The sequence below is a fragment of the Pinus tabuliformis genome, chromosome 7 (assembly GCF_031772625.1).
Source record: "Pinus tabuliformis cultivar Carrire ecotype Pingquan chromosome 7, CPIR1, whole genome shotgun sequence".
Taxonomy (NCBI): domain Eukaryota; kingdom Viridiplantae; phylum Streptophyta; class Pinopsida; order Pinales; family Pinaceae; genus Pinus; species Pinus tabuliformis.
This window is the reverse complement of record NC_142293.1, coordinates 306,044,544-306,062,733: the sequence shown is the minus strand read 5'-3', so window position 1 is coordinate 306,062,733 and position 18,190 is coordinate 306,044,544. Positions and strand designations below refer to the sequence as shown.

The 18,190-nt window shown below is 39.9% G+C and overlaps 1 protein-coding gene across 1 annotated transcript in view; it reads right to left on the bottom strand.

Annotated features, from left to right (window-relative positions):
* LOC149247088 (sirohydrochlorin ferrochelatase, chloroplastic-like) overlaps positions 1–18,190 on the bottom strand; it is a 126,663-nt gene that overhangs the window by 92,194 nt on the left and 16,279 nt on the right. The window contains exons 4-5 of the mRNA XM_089455822.1: positions 5,072–5,182; positions 4,715–4,807 (exon numbers count right to left, since the gene is read on the bottom strand). Coding sequence (XP_089311948.1) covers positions 4,715–4,807; positions 5,072–5,182 — 204 coding nt within the window. The remainder of the gene's footprint in view (positions 1–4,714; positions 4,808–5,071; positions 5,183–18,190) is intronic.

Below are 18,190 nucleotides of genomic sequence, written 5' to 3'. Positions count from 1 at the left end.
GATATCGAAGCAGAACCCAAAGAGAATCAGCACTCAGAAGTGCTCTTGAGATCCTCCACACTGCCTGCCTAGTCAGCATTCGAACAATCATGCAGCTTCATATTTCCGGCAGTGTATCTCAATCCATGAGAGATTGTGCCCCAAAGACATCTCAGAAGATTCTTGGCACCAATCCAGTGAGGTTCAATCAAATATGAGCTCACCATGCTAACTGCAAAACATATATCTGGATGGAAGTTCACCAAGAACATCAATGTGAATGAGTTTATGAAACTTAGAGGCATTTCCCAAATCTAGTCCGACATCACTACCACATAACTTTTGAAAGTTAAGCTCCATCGAGGTAGTCACAGGCTTGCAGTTCACCATTCCTAATCCAGAATCCAACTCCCTCTTACTTCTACAAATGAGAGGGTCTGCACCTGTCAGAAATAGGTTGTCCTCAGAAGGTGCCGGTATGAGAGGTCTATCATCCACAACCTTTGAGCAATGGTTTGGATCAGCTTCACTCCTAGTGAATCTCAGCTTCATCAGACAGTTATCAATCCTCTCATACTATGCGCGGGGTGTTTTGCTTCAAGCCATAGAGGGCTTTCTTCCACCTGCATACATGAGATTCCCGATGAATCTCAAACCCCTCGGGTTGTTCCAAGCCTGTGGACCTACTACATGAGGGGAATGGTCCCCTTGTGATATTTTCCTTCGGTACATCTCAGACATGTACCTTCATGCTCTTTTTGAATTCAGGCATCCCAGTCACTATCTGACTCACATCGGGTAGGGCGCCACAATAAGTAGATCTCCAGTGCTATAGATGAGATGTGTCAACTGACATGGTCCCCAATGGACCATCCTGCAACTTGGTACAAATTGCCAACCCTGAACCCATGAGTAAAAGCATCTTTGAAAATTCTATTTTCAAACACGTACCTTTCCATCGATGAATGCCACCCTGAAACCTTTGACTTCCATTGCTGAAATGGACACCAGGGTCTTCTTGCGATCAAGTACATAAAAGAGATTTTGTAAATGAATCGAGTTACCCTCATTCAATTGAGGGGTAACATTTCCTACACCCTTTCCGGGATAGGTGGCATCGGCTCCAAGTATAATCCCACGATTGTTTCTTACCAAATTCGAGAGAGCACCCTTCTATCCGATGAAGTGCCTTGAAGCACTATAATCAATAAGCCAGATTCCCACAGAATCTGAAGGAGAGGGCTAATACAAGATAACTTTATCTTATCAGAAACAACATTTGAATTTTCATACCTGGGGTTCCTTGCTTTCTCTGAAGAGTCAGCCATTTCCTTGATGACCTGCATTATCTGTCATTCCTCTGATCATTGAATATGTCCATGGAATGATTGTTATCATCATCAAGTGATGTGTCCCTGTCATTCGAACACTCCTTTGCATAATGGCTGAATAAGTCATCTGCCTTTCTTTCCACCCTTAGATCCGGACTTCCCAATGAAGTGATCTTTAGGTAGGCCATCATAAGCTTCTGCTGTGCCATTCTGATAATGTTCTCTGCTTCGATTTCACCCTAGGTGAATTTCAAGAGGGATGAGGAATCCATTGATCCTTTTGTCCTTTCTCACCTGTCTTCGATGATTGCTCTTTCACTCTTGCTTGGGCATTGTCTTCACCTCAGCTCTGATTCCATTATAAGTTTAGGTATGTTCTATGCTTAGAGCAATTTATTTCAATTTTCATAGTTAGCTCAATATCTTTTCCACATTAGCAATCACATCAACATTAAAGTAAACTACAGATAGAACATAAACATAAATCGCAGAAGACATGCCAATACAAGAGGACACAAGATGTGGCACTAACCAGGGACAAACCCCAATGTGGGGAAACCCTTGATCAATTCTTCTTATATGTTCTTCAATAGATCAGCAGAGAGAAAGAGAGAGAGAGATAGTACATTTACAACAGAAGTCCACACTTTGACTTTCTAGATAAGAGAATCGATCATCTCTACATGAGATCAATTGAAGACATGCTGCTTCAACTGATTCTCCAAGGTGACGACTTCACCTATCATTGTGCTGCATCTCGTCCATGTGCTGTACCTCACCATGCTGCACCATGCTACAACATCATACCATGTTCCTGAGCTGCACCATGCTGCTCCACTGCTGAGTTGTACCTCATCATGCTGTACACAACTTGCTGCTCTTAATCATCATGCTGCACACATCATGTTGCTGCACTAGCTGTCACTGCTTTATGAGATAGGTCATCAACATTCAGTGCTCTTCCTTCATACAGTCAACAATGCAGGTCTTCAAGGTGAGGCTCTACCACTTGAGCGATCCTTAGATCAAACTGTGCTGCTGGCTATGGCCTACAGCCTAGCCCAACAAGAAGTTAAGCCTATGATTATTGAGTCCAACAAGATTGACTCAATCTGAATATACACAAGGACAGTTTTCTTCATTGTAGTGACAACCTTATAAACTGTCCTCATGAACAGCCTCATCACTGCACTGTCACCACACTTCTATGACACAGTCTTTGATGCTGTCATGATGACTGATTAGGGCACTTCTTGGTTGTAGCTCAGGGATCCAAACAGCCCTAAAACAGCAACCTCTAGTTCCTCCTTATTGCGGATTCTACTGCCCCTCAAGAATAACATTAACTTGCCCAAACAGTCCTTAAATAGGCCACGCTGTCACCTACAGCAATGTGGCATTATGACAGCTGCTTAGAGGACTGTAACAGGTCTCTTAGAGCTGCGTATAAGGTCTTCTTGCTACGGAATAAGGGCTGCACATAAGACCTTTCCTTGACAGCATTTAGGAGGAGCTTCTTCAGGCAGCATATAGGTCCTCCCTTGACTGCGTATAAGTCTCCTTCAGGATTGTGGATTAGGGCTCCTCAACAGCGGATAGATTAGGTCTCTTTTGACAGCGTTTAGTCCTTCTCTGTGCAGCGTATAGAAGCCTCCTTCAACTGTGGATATAGGGCTGTATTTAGACCTTCTTTTGCTGCATAATAGGACCTGCGGTAGGGCTCCTTCCAACTGCGGTTATGCCTCTTTTGTGACTGCTGCTAGGGCTTATTAAGGCCTCCTTTATACACCGTATAAGGATCCTCCTTGACTGCGTCTATAGGGCCCGCGTCTAGATGTCCAGCATATAGATCTCTCCATGGCTGAAGCTTGATCTTCATTAGGGCAGCGTAGAGGTCTCCTTCATGACAGTGTATAGGATAGGGCATCCTCTAGGGCAGCGTATCCTCTTTAGGTCTCTCCTCCCACCAAAACCCAAAGACAAGTGGAGAGGAAGAGATCACCAAGAGGATGAGTGTCTAAATGACTTGAAGTCCTCCTTTATTTATACTAAAACGTTGAGCACAAGTGGGGTTTATTTGGTTGCTGGCCGACCTTGACGAATTGTCCCATAACACAAATAAATTCATATCTCCATGAATACTTATCGGAATCGGATGATCTTTAGATCAATCCTACACCTCTCGATGAGAGGGATCCAAGAAAAATATCAGCTGCCATTAATAAGATGACCCACATGGAGTTTGGCCCTAGTTGCCAATTTTAACAAACTATAATGAATTTTATATGATGATTCACCTCATGATCAAAAGATAAATGAAGAGATAGAGACTGAAAAAGAAATGGACTAGCCTATGAGAATTAACGTTATTGACATCTCAATATTTGCATCTTAACTACTCAATCTTGAGTCTGACTCACTTTACGTACTCTGGAAGTTTCTAGATTAAAAAATATTGCTTCGTAGATCTTCTATATCTGTTTCTTATTTGAAAGTAACATACTTTTTTATCCTCTTCCATACATTTTGCACGTGTTGAACTTCTTCGGTAACATATACTGTAATTCTATTTGTGACTATGGTTTACCATTAGGTCCACCATCCTACAATTGTCAAGATCAGCATCACTTTCTCTGAACCTATAGGGTGTGGAAAAAATGAATACACTATGGATGACATTCGGAGATATCCCACAGTCCATGCTCTAAGAAAATAGGTAACTAATTAGGCAGAGGAATTATTTTAGACGATTTTAGTTGAGCCGCTGCTCTTCTAGGAAATATTAACTATTAAGGGTAGAAGTATTGTCCTTCCTATAGAAAGAGAAGCATTGCACTGCCAGTAAAACAAGTTTCTCATATTATAATCTCATACATTGGTTACTACCATACTGTTACCAATTATGCATCACAGATTCAAAATCAACAGGATAAGGTTGATATAGATCTTCAAAATACATCACAATCTCAGGCACAAAGCAATGTCTAACTCCAACCAAAGAAAAGTGTACTGACAAAATCTAGAAGGGTAGTTATGGGATTACAGAAAGTCAATTGAACAAAGTCATTCTAAAAGTCTACGCAATAGTAGCATGCAATACTAGCAACATAAGGAATTCAAACTGCAACCAACACTAATGACATGAAACAAATCTGAATCAGAAGAAAAAGGAACCTCAGATATGACCTGTTTGGAGACGGGAGATTGTAAATTTTGCTAGCCAAGTTGATTAGATGAATACCATAATTAAGTTATTAACACAAAATAAGAGATAGCAACTGAAGACAACCGAAACTGTCAGATTAAGATCTTACAGGTACAGACAAAAATACACACTATTGGTTATAAAGCTGAAAATGGAAACCAGCAAACCTGTTATCATATGAAGAAAGATTATTACATACCACCATAAGTTCATGTACACCAATAGGTGCTGTGACAATGTACGGGACACCAGGATGCTCCTTTGCTGCTTCTGCAGCCAAAGATGGGATATCCTGCAGGAATAGTATATCTATCACCATGGACATCTTGACTTCCATTGAAAAATATATTTTCACATTAGATAATACAGTTCATTTCGGCCTTTAGAGTTTAGACAGAACAAAGACTGGATATACTGCAAAAAGAATACTGGTTAACTAAGGACATCCATCTTCCATCGAAAGTAAATTTTGGCATTATTCTTGGTATGTAGTCCATTCAGGATCGGAAAGAAGAAAAACTGTTCAATTGCAAAGAGAGCTGTAGTTGAAGAACACCTGTTTCCAATGCCGTCCAGGTGACAGGAAGTAGGGACTTATAATAACTCGAGCAGCCCCTTGGTTAACACACGAGTCAAACGCCTCTTTGATAGTTGGTTGCGCTAACTCCTGAATTAATTCCAAACATAAATACATTAAGGCAAATGGATCCAATATGGATCTCTCATTCTCGCCAATATGTAAGCAAATTCTATATACACACACAACAAAACAAAAGCCATTATTTTTTTCTTTTGAAAAATGCATCTTATATTTACATAAAAATGTTTTGATCAATAAAACAAAAAGTGGAGGGCCATATACAATGAAGCTTATATCCTCTTCCTCAGCCCCACTATAGCTGAAATAGAATCAGAGTATGAAACTGCATCTATAGACTTGGCATCTTTTACATGAAAAAAAAACTTCCGCCAGCAGCTGCATGCATACCTCATCCCTCCACATGTTACAATAAGCAGACGAAGAACTAACCTCATTATCAAAAGCAGGCCTACAATGGATCTTCCAAAGGATACACATAGCAGAGATCCTCAACCATGCAAAAAGGAACAAATGAGGAGCAGACCATATACACATGCAATCACCAAGCAAAGCTACCCACCAACGCACCCTCCCCTAAAGAAGGACCAAATACTAATCCTACACATTGTTCCAACAACTCCTAGCAAGCTAACAATCACAGAACATGTGCTTCACATCTTTAAGTGGGTGCAAACAAGATAGAGAACCATTAGAAAGACCCCTTTTTGCCAACTTGGCCTTGGAGGGGAGCCCCTGATAGATAACAAACCACACAAAATCCTAGAGATTGTGGGACAATTGAACAGACCACACACTATGCAATCAACAGACCCATTTGTCCTTTAGATCTAAGGTCAATGAGTATTGAGGGCAAGGACTAGCCCATGGCACTAAAGTAAAAGGGATTAAAACTTCCAAGAGTCACACTACTAAAGGGGACATCCAAAAATCCATTCCCTATCCCACCAAAAGGGCCCCAGCACGACAATATTCATTTTGGCCACATCCTCATGAGGGATGAGACCAACAACCTCAGTGATAGTGGGTTGATCAACTGGAAACAAAGCATGCATTTGAGCCAAAGTGCTCCAATCCTTCCAGGAGCATGACATTGTATCCGAAAGATCCTGCCAAAAGAAGATGCCCTTCTTACTCAAACATCAAGCTTCAAAAAATTGGGAACTCTACAATACAAGTGTCATGCAACCTCTAGGTTCAAATAGAACATCTTGCCAAGTCCCACCCCACTATAATACTAGCTATATTCCACCTAACCAAATGCTAAAAATTTCCTTCCAAGGTACCCATATACTCCTGAAGATAAACAAGCCTGCAACTTGAAATTGGCAGGGAGAATAGATAAAGACCCCACAAACCTTGCCACATGATGAGAAATAATCAGCTAAGTGCCACAATAGGACCTACCAAGGGTGGCACCCTCCAAGCAACACACCGCCGATTTAGCAACAACGATGCTACTTTGGGTAGCCACACCAATTTGAATAACTTCTGGGATGCTTTAGAAGAGGATGACCTTCATGAAGAAATCTCTAAACTCAAAATCTGTTTAGAAAAAAAGAATATGATTATAGATACCTTGACATACCAACTTGCTGAAAAAGAAAAACACAATGAAAAACTATAATGTGAAATTGTGGGTCTAAAAAAGGATCTTGAGAAAACGAAATCTCTAAATCTTAGATTTGCTAAAGGATCAGAAACCTTAAATTCAAAGTGCAGCGTTCTCCTCGGATAAAGACAAGTCTTGGATATACTGAAGAAGCATCTCAATCACAGAAGCCGTCAACCTCCACTAAAAGTTATCTTGATGCAGCAAAGACCAGTGAACAGTATGACAATCGTCAGCAAAGGCATAAAGCAGATCACCAGGTAAATCAGACTCAATTTACTCCAAGGATGAATAGAAGCCACAACCAACCTCAGGTAAATCATAGTCAATTTGCTCCAAAGATGAATATCAATAGAAACTACAATCACCAGGTCAATAGATTCGATAGTCGCAGGAACTTCTTTAATGGGCAATGTTTTTCATGTCATAATTTTGGACACAAAGTTGCTCAATGTGTTGCTTACAAAACCATCATGACTAGAGAAGCACGAAATCAAAGGAATGTAACAGGGGTCAAGAAAAGTTCCTATAATAACTTTTCTCTTCTTGAAAATGAAATAGAATGCTCAATCTATAACAACTTTGGTCATGAAGAATCTGAATGCAGGAGCAAATTTCGGCAAACATCTCAAAAGGAGCAAACTCCATTAAATCCCAAGATATGGAGAAGGAAAGAATCTCAAACAGAAAGATGTGGTATAGCCTTGTATGCAGAAGGACAAGAAAATCAGTGGTACATCGATAATGGATGTTCAAAACACATGACAGGTGACAAAGAAAAACTTCACTCATATAATGCCTTAGAAAAGGAAAAGAATGTTTCATTTGGAAACGGCACTCCTGCTGTCATAAAAGGTAAAGGCTCTGTTTTCTTGAAAAAAAAGGTTAAAGCTGGAAATGTTATGTATGTAGATGGTTTAAAGCATAACCTTTTGAGTGTCAGTGAAATGTGTGATCAAGGAAATGAAGTGGTGTTCCGATCAAATGGATGTGTTGTTCATGAGCTTGATACAGGATAGACCGTGATCAAAGGTACAAGAACTCCAAACAACTTATACATACTCAAGGGAGGACAACAACAGTGCTATCTAAGCAAAAATGATGAAAACTGGCTGTGGCATAGAAGATTGGGACATCTAAGCTTTTCTCAAATAAGAAAAGCATGCAGATTCAAGGTTGTTCGTGATCTTCCAGATATCAGCATCCCTGAAAATACAATATGCAAACCATGTCAAATCGGTAAGCAAACCAGAGCTCACTTCATTGAAAAAGAAGGGTCAGCTAGTAAGCCTCTTGAACTTGTTCATACTGATTTATGTGGACCATCAAGGAAAAAGTCACCTTGTGGAGAAGAATACTTTATTTTGTTCATTGATGATTTTTCCAGAATGTGTTGGATAGGTCTTTTAAAGCATAAAGATGAAGCATTTGAAAAGTTCCAAGCCTTCAAAGTTTTGGTTGAAAATGAATCAGATCGAAAAATCAAATGCCTCAGATCTGATCGAGGAGGGGAATTTACCTCGGATGAATTCTTTGACTTTTGTGAACAACATGGAATAAAAAGGCAATTCTCCACCGCAAGGACTCCTCGGCAAAATGGAGTGGTAGAAAGAATGAACAGAATTGTTCAACAAATGGCTCGAGCTATGTTAGATGAATCTGGAACTCCTGCAACCTTCTGGGGTGAAGCTGCATTCGCCGCCGTAACTATTCTCAACCAAGCAAATGTTCGAGTAAATAGCACTCAAACTCCACATGAACTTTGGTATGGTAAGACTCCTACTGTAAAATACTTTAAAGTTTTTGGAAGCAAATGTTATATCAAAAGGACTGATGAAAAACTTGGTAAGTTTGAACCCAGAGCAGATGAAGGTATTCTTCTTGGTTATTCTTCCATAAGGATATAAATGTTATAATAAAAGAATTGGAAAAATTGTTGAAAGCATTGATGTTGTAGTTGATGAAGCATGCAAAAATCCAAAACAGATAAAAACAGAAGATTATGACAATGAAGAAGATGGGGACTATTTTCCCACATCAAATCAAAATGATATTGAAGAAGAAACAAATGAAGCACCAGAAGAAGAGATAATGGTAGAAGAAAAGACTCCGTCCAGGTATGTTCAGAAAAATCATCCAGAAACTCAAATTTTAGGGGAAAAAGAGGCAGGTGTATAGACACGAAGAACTATTACAGGGACCTCAAGCTATCTAGCATTACTATCCTCCACTGAACCTCAAAATGTAAATGAAGCATGCAAAGATGAATGTTGGGTCAAGGCCATGGATGAAGAACTTGAGCAAATTGAAAAGAATGATACTTGGGAATTAGTTCCTAGACCTCATGATAGAAATATTATAGGAATGAAATGGATATTCAAAAACAAACTGAATGAAAATGGAGAAGTCATTAAAAACAAGGCCAGACTTGTTTGTAAAGGGTATGCTCAACAAGAAGGTATAGATTTTGAAGAAACTTTTGCACCTGTTGCCAGACTTGAAGCCATAAGGATGTTTCTTGCTCTTTCTAGCTTTCAGAAATTCAAAGTATATCAAATGGATGTAAAATCAGCCTTCCTGAATGGAGATTTAGAAGAAGAAGTTTATATTGAACAGCCAGAAGGATTCATTCTTGGAAATGATGCAAAACTTGTATGCAGACTCAAAAAGGCCCTCTATGGTCTGAAACAGGCTCCAAGGGCCTGGTATTACCGTCTTGACAAATATCTACACCAACAAGGTTTTACAAAAGGTTCAGCAGATAGCAATCTATATACAAATATTGAAACTGATAAATTGCTAATTATTATTGTTTATGTTGATGATATCATTTTTGGTAGCAATGAAGAATCCATGAGTCAAAATTTTGCCTCAGTAATGCAGCAAGAATTTGAAATGTCCTTGCTTGGTGAACTTGCCTATTTTCTTGGTCTACAAGTTCAACAAAATAAAGATGGTATTTTTTTTCACAAACCAAATATCTCAAACAGATCTTGAAAAGGTACGGAATGGAAGATTCTAACCCTGCATGTACCCCAATGGTTACAGGATGTAGTTTCAGCTCAAATGATGAATCAGCAGCAGTACATCAACCAACTTACAGATCCATGATTGGCAGTCTGCTTTATCTAACAGGTACCCGACCTGACATCATGCATGCAGTAGGAATAGTTGGAAGATTCCAAGCAAATCCAAAGGAATCACACCTTCAAGCAGTCAAAAGAATTTTCAAATATCTTCAAGGAACTCAGGACTTTGGTTTATGGTATCCTAGAGATACAGATCTCACTCTTCATGCATATACAGATGCAGATTGGGCAGGTAGTGTTGATGACAGAAGAAGCACTAGTGGTGGTGCGTTATATATGGGTTCCAAGTTAGTATCTTGGTTCAGCAAGAAACAAAGTTCAATTGCTTTATCCACAGCCAAAGCAGAATATGTGGCTGTTGCATCTTGCTGCACACAACTACTTTGGATGATGCAGACCTTGCAAGACATTCAGATCACATGTACTCCACCCATCTCCATTCTATGTGATAATACAAGTGCCATCAGTATTTCAAAGAATCCAGTCACGCACTCCAAGACCAAGCACATACCCATCAGATACCATTTTCTACGAGAACAAGTGCTTGAACAAAAGGTTAAATTAGAGTATGTTCCCTCCAAAGAACAGGTTGCTGATATATTTACCAAAACCACTTACCAGAGACACAATTGAATATCTCAGACAAAAGTTGGGAGTACTTGCTGCATCATCATGCTGTTAAATCCAATTCTTTCAAGAAAGGTTATTATATGCGTGTTTCATGAAGGATAGTCATGTACACACACGGGTTTCTGTGGGTCGAGGAGTGTATATATTTTTCAGACAAGAAAAACAGTGGGGCAGGCACTGATATGGGTGCTCTGTCTGATGTTGATTATTACAGTCTATTAATATGCCTTGTTCATTATTTTTTATCTGACTGACAAAGATGCCTTGATCATTGACTTATTAACAATGCACAGGTAGCACAGGTTCAGGGGGAGCATTAGCCTTCTCTCGCATTCTACATTGTTGGCAATATGGTTGTTAAATACAGTTATGGCTGTAGATACTTATACCTAGGGTGTGATATTTTTTAATAATTCCTATTGGACAAATGATGTAATTTGTATCCCCACTTTGCATGGGACAGATGATGTAATTATATTTCTGTCATGTATAAACAATTGGTATATCCCCACTTGGTTGGATGGATGAGTCAAATTTGGTATATCCCCACGTGGTTGGGAAATTGATGTATGCATGAGTCATTGGTGATAGGAAGGTCATACTCACTTAGTTGAGTTATAGAGTCATGCTATTCTTTTGAAAAATATTTTTGCACTCTGCATATGCTCAAGGGGAGCATGGACGGTTTAGTGCATCTCAGCATGTACAAAGGGGGAGCTCAATCAAAGAATTCAGCATGTACTCAGGGGGAGCATGGACAGCATAATGTATATCAAAAGAGGAGAATATCTTGGTCCACCCTTTGCCCTTGATGTCAAAGGGGGAGAGTGACTTGGTGTTGTTGTTGCCATCAAGTCCAAAGGGGGAGACTGTTGGCATTAAGATACAAATGTTGTCCTTGATGGAAACTCACTTAGATGAAAAATCACAGTGCAGCAAGTCAACAGCAAAGAATTACAGATCAGACTCCAAAGAATGAAGAAAGAGAGGTATACGCAGGTTCACCTTGTCCAAGTTGCGTATACACGTAGGTTTACTGAACAAAAGGAGCGTATACGTACACACGCACTTTCACAGAAGGAAAAGCACGTATATCTTGGAAAACCAAAGTTTTTGGTCCAAGGTATTTCTTGGTCCAAGGTATTTGACCCAAGGTAATTGGTCCGAGGTATTTGGTCCAAGGTATTGGTCCTAAGTAGTTTTGGTCCATGGTATTGAGAAAGGCCTAAAACTATATAAGGAGGAGAAGATCATTAGGCCAGGTGTGCAAGTAATTTGAACATCTTATGAGGGGTTGGATCATATATGCAGGTTAATGAGCTTCTGATGGTTTGCTTGATCTGATCTAAGGAGGCACCTATATGGCTGATGAAGGTTGATGAACCGGGATCATAAAGGCTTAAAAGTATTCTCATTATGTGGTTTGATCTTGAACAGTCTAGATCTGAATACTGACACATGTTTTATTCTGTAAATGTGATGATCTGGGTATGACTGAAGTCTGGAATAGTTGTGATGTTTTAAGTTAGCATTTACAGATCTGTACGCAGGTTCGCTTTAGTAAAATAAGCGTGTACACGCTGGTTCAGCATATCAAAGTAGCATATACATCATAAATTGGAATTTGCAGATCTGTACGCTGGTTCCCTTCGGTAACAGTGCGTATACACGCTGGTTCGACATAGGGAAGTAGTGTATACCTTATGAAGCATGATGTTTAAAGTTTCAGTAGTCTCTGTTTGTTGTTGCAGAGTTCTGGGTTCTGTTCTGATGACTGTATTTTGGTAACAATGTTCTGAATGATCAGATTGATTGATTGTGATTTGCTTCAGTGATGATGGGTTGTCAGTGATTGATTGATTCAGTTGTGGTTGATTCAGAAAGTGATGATTGAGTATCAAAGATTGGTTGATGCAGATGTATGTGATGGTTGTATTGCAATTATGATTTTTTGAGTTTCAATGTTGTTGATGGGTCCAGTATGAAAATTGGATGAAACGTGGCCTTCAGGTTGTGGTGGTGTGTTCCAGGAATATCCAATCTGAAAATTCATGAAACGTGGTCCCTGGTAGAAGAGTGGAGTTTTCTGTAGGCTAGCACCTACGTACTAGTAAACATATTGGCTAGTACAAGAGCTAAGGAGTTGTAACTCCCTTCCAGTAGTAGTTGGAGAACGAGAGAAGGTTGTATCCTTCTGCAGGTGGGTGCCTGCGTACTGGTATAAGTCTGCACCAATACAAGATTGTAAACAGATTTTCTTATTATTAAAAAGAAGACAAAGACGACAGCAGCAGGTGGTTTTTACCCACATTGGGTTTCCACCTAATATCTTGGTGTTCATGTGTGTTTCTTATGTGTGATGCTTTATTCTGCTTTTTCTACACTGTCTAATAAATCTCTGATATATGGGTTAAAGCTCAATACATGATAAATTGTCTAAATCAAAAGTTCTCTGCATATACGCTAGTTGTTGTAAGTACAGTCGTGTATACACGCTACTTCACTTCGCTGAAATAGTGTATATAAATTTGTTTGGGAAATAAAATTATTGATCTGATAATACTAATTCACCCCCCTCTCAGTATTATTTCCAACAGGGCCACAAATTATTTCCATACAACGAGTAAACTTCCTGAAATGATTTTTAGCGGTGATTGCATTTTACCCAGAAAAGAAGGCAAATTATTAATGGCACCTTCCGACATATCATGAGGAATGTTAGTAAAACGAAAAGGGGCGAACAAGTCATTCATGATGACTTGTTTAAATAGAAAAGGCGTTGATGGATGTCAGAGAGAGATCCTTGTTCAAGAAAAACAAGAAACCCACAAGAAATGAGCTTCTAGCATAAATTTTTGCAAGAAATGAAAGAAGTCGAGTCCCCACTTGAACACGAATCTAACTCTAAAATCCAAAAGGCAAAAACCAAAAAGTTAGTTAGAGAGAAGCATATGGAAATTAGGGAGGGCTTCCTGTCTGAGAAAAATGAATGTTTTCTAGAATGTAATTTGTTCAACCAAGTTCTAAGAGCGAGGTTGACCAGGCTACCAGGATTTCTTCTAGTGTAAGCTTTTGTAGATGGATAAATAAGTGGAATCGCCACCCAAACAGAAAACCAATTGAAATGTCCAGTTGCTAAAAGTGCAGATAGAAAAGATGGACAAATTAGTGAGAGGACAAAGGATAAGGTGATGAAAAGATGAAGAGATCGCAATGGTGCTAAAAATGTGGTGCCGATGGGATAAGGCGAAAATGAAGAATGAAGATGATGATATGATGAAAAAATTGTCGTGACCAAGGACAGAATTATCTATCCCCGACAACGGTGCCAGAAAATACTGTCGCTTAGATTGTACAGGCACTGCGACAACGACTCAGGTCAGGGATGTTGAAATTTCTAAGTATTACCTGTTAGAAATTTTATCTGTATTCTCTGGTTTATTTCGCCTACTTGTTTAATCACTAACAAGTTATTTAACCATATAAACATTGAAATAAACACAATACAGTCTCAACCATCTACAGATCAACAGCTAAAAGAAATAGACAAACACACAAGTGACACTGTTATTTTTGGACAATCGTCCCCGGAAAAACCCAACTTGGGAAAACCGGTGCAGCAATTCTGAGGGTTATATTATTATGTAGTCTTTCTGAGTACAACTGGGTGCCAAACTAGCTCACCCGACAGAGAAAATAATCTGGCAATAATACCTCTCTATTCGGAAGTAGATATTTGGAAAGTCTGCCCCACGAAACCCTCTCTAGCACAATTTGAAGCTCAGCATCAGCCCTCCTGGCCTTTGCGTCAGCCCGAAACCCTCTGTGTCAACCCTCTGAGGCTCTGTGCAGCCTCTATGGCCCTCTGCGTCACTCCTACAGCCTCTGCATGGATGACGCAGGCCCTTCTGGCCTCTGCGTAGTCTCTTCTGCCTCTGCGTGGCTCCCTTTGGCTCAACATCTGCCTCTCTACCTCTATGCTGGACTTCCGGCACTATCTTTGCCTCTCTGCCTTGTACTCACTGCCCCTCACTGCAACTCTGATCACTGATTCAATTTCTCTTAGCAAACCCCGCTCTAGAAAATCGAATGACTGATCACTCTGGTGTATCCTCCAACTGGCCCTCAAGCCTCCTCTTATACTTTTCATGTTGGTCCTTTAACGGTCGAGATTACATCTCTAATCAACGGCTAAAATTAAATTTGGCTTGATCCATGTCATTTAGAACCTTCTAACCCAATTTTATATTAATGCCCATTAATATTTTATTTTTCCTAAGTTTAGACTTAGGAACTCCATTAAAAATATTAATTATTTTAATATCTCCTTAACCGGGTAGAATCTGCCCAAACCATTTCTGGGTCTTGGAGATCTCATGTGCTTTAGCCTCTCCACCAATTTTCATGGCTAGAGCACATTTGATGCTATCCCAAATCAACAAGGGGTTGTCACTCTGATCCCTGACCTCTCTATTCTAGTTGTCTCCCAACAGCGGACAATGGGGCGTAGTCCCTATGGAAATGTGAAGATGAAGGACAAGTTGGCAACCAACGAATTTGGGAGACACGATTGAATGGCCTAGCTACTTGGTTCATTTTAGCAAGACTTAAAGATTAGATTAGATTTGAATGTGAAACAAGTGCCTTATGGAGTCAACTTCTTGCTTATTACCAATTAAATGCCAAGTAACCGGATGAACAATCGTTGCTTGAATGCTTCACTATCTTAGATGAAGTGCAGGTCCTACAAGCTAGATGAAGTGCAGGTCCTACAAGCTAGATGAAGTGCAAAATTTTGGTTGATTTTAAGTTAGATGCCTATTCTAAATGTAACCTTCCTCTTAACTGTTTTGGAACTAGTCTCTAGAGTAGGTTGTGGGATGGAAGCCAACGGGAAGCAAGCAAGGGCTTGATTAACGATACCTCCCCCTGTGTTCCAACCACCCGATGCCTCTGGCGTTGCAGAGACTGTGGCTCTGACGACTGCAAGGTCACTGTGTTAACCAATAAAGAGGTTGTGCTAAGCCCCTCAAGCTAAATTGAGAAAGGGTGGCCCTAAATGTCTATCAACCAAGCTTATGCTTGGAGGTAAGTTATTAATGCAACTAGACTTAGAATGTAATGCAAGATGGATTGAGTGATTCTTAAGGTAAGATTGGTTAAATGTTTTTTAAGTACTTAGTTATGATTTGACCTCAAGTTATATCAACAAGTACTTATCAATAAGATACAATCTTAACCACAAGAATGTGCCAAACATGAACAAGAGATCCCTTCAAGTGCTCAAGACAAGATTTTAACCAATGTTGTTAAAAGCGCGATCGGGATTAAATCGGCGCCGGGAATAAAGCGGAAAAAATCGGCAAAAGCGGGAAAAAAGCGTTTGGCACAAAAATATTCATTTTTTTTCATTTTTTTTCAATTTTTTTAATATCTAAACCATCTACAACATAAAATAAATACATTGACACATAAATATGATAAAAAAACTAATATATAAGATGTTTAATATCATTTCTAGTGCTAAAATCACACATAACATTGAATCATGTCCTGAATAGTAAGTCCTGAGTCCCAACTCAGCCTCAAAATATCAACAAAAAATATGATAATGTATCTCATCATGTCATAATGTCATATACAATAAAATGAAAGTCTAATCCTATTGATTTCCTCTGCCCCTCTTGCGAGAAAATGGCACAACTTTCTCTTTCCCTCTAGATGTAGAAGCTGGTGCCTGTGCTGGTGGAAATGGCAGTGGAGTCTGACGTGCTCTAGAAGCTGAAGAACTAGTAGTAGCAGCTACAGGAGGCTGAGGTAGACGGAGACCACGTCCTCTACTGGTGGTAGTGGTAGCCCGGGTAGGCGGTGTCACCTCCTCCTCCTGCTCCTCCTCCTCCACCTGCTCCTCCTCCTCCTCCTGCTCCTGCTCCTCCTCCTCCCCCTCCTCCTCCCCCTCATCCTGCACTAACCAATCATCAGTGGGATCCATGAGAGGCCTCTCGGTCTCAACCCTCCATTCAGCAGTGGTGTCAATCCCATCCAATGAGATGGCTTCTGTATCAGGTGTCCTCTCTAGTTGTCTCACCCACAATCGAAGATTGTAGTAGACATAGACCATGTCATTAAGTCTATGGGACTCCAACCTGTACAAAGTTCATGAAATAATAATTAATAATTAATATTATAAAAAAAATATTGTTTAAAACTTTAATGAATTCAAAAATTTATTTGGAAATTTGCAATATTTTAAATGTTTAAGTGTTAACCTATTGCGCTTCTTGTTGTGTATTTTTTCAAATACACTCCAATTGCGCTCACATCCTGAGGAGCTGCATGTTTGGTTGAGGATGCGTACGGCAAGCTTTTGCAAAAGGGGTACTCTGCCACCATACATCTTCCACCATGCGTCTACAACAAAATTACAAATAAAATTTTAAATAAACATAAGAAAAAAATGGAATTTGAAGAGACAATGAAATTTGAAACAAAGTTACAAAGTACAAACTAAAAAATACCTGGCATTTTAATCGTCCTATCAGTGACAGCCATCTCAAAGCCAAATGTGCCACCTGACATCTTATATGTCTCAATTTGTCTAGAGATCTCTATACGTTGTTCTGGAGATCTCACCATCTTCTGGACACAGGTTAATAATCCTTCCACGACCTCAGCATCAAAATGAAACCCACATGCATAAGAAAATGCAGGGTTCAAGAAAAGCCCAGCAGCATGAATGGGACGATGGAGTGTGTTGTTCCATCGCTCATCAATCACTTCCCATAGAAGGAGTTGTCTCTGAAACCCATCATCTCCCTTATCATCATAGTAGGACCGAATGGCTTCTTTGGCCCTGTCCATGGCTTCATACAAATAGCCCATTGCGGGCTTCTCACCATCAACCAACCGAAGAACCTTTACCAAAGGTTCAGTAACAGCACACACCTCCTGCACTCCCGCCCAGAAGTCTTCCTGGTATGAAACTAGTCTGTACACGGCCTCTCCTTCTGGTTTGCGGCTCATTGACGAAGCACGCCACTCCTCTGAAAGAAACATTCTCTTCAAATCCCACATAGAATTCAAGAGGGATTGAAGAGATATGAAACTCGTCGCAAACCGTGTAATGGCGGGGCGCACCAACTCTTTGTTGTTGGTGCATTTTCTCATCAAGCTAAGCACAGATGTGTGATTGTAAATAAATTTTGTGATGCTTTTTGATGAGTCAACAATATCTTTGACAAAGGGAATTTTCCCTATGTCCTCTAACATCAAATCAATACAATGGGCAGCACAAGGTGTCCAAAATAAAGTAGGATGCCTGTCCATAAGCATTCTACCAGCAGCAACATAATTTGCAGCATTGTCCGTTATGACTTGGACAACATTTTCTGCACCCACCTCCAAAATAAACACATCCAGCAAATCACATAAAGTTCTTGCATCTTTGATTTGATGAGTTGCATCAATAGATTTGATAAACATAGTCCCCTTGGGACAACTAACCAAGAAGTTTATAAGGGTTCTCCCCTTTTGGTCAGTCCAACCATCTGACATAACAGTGCATCCTGTTTGTGCCCATGATGCCCTAAAATCCTCCAATCTTTGGGTGCAGTCACGCTTTTCCTCTTGAAGAATCCGGCCTCTGAAATCATGAAGAGAAGGGATTTTGTACCCCGGGCCAACACTGGCAATAACATCAACAGTAGGTTGGAAAAATGGATTATTCCTTACAATGCTGAAAGGAAT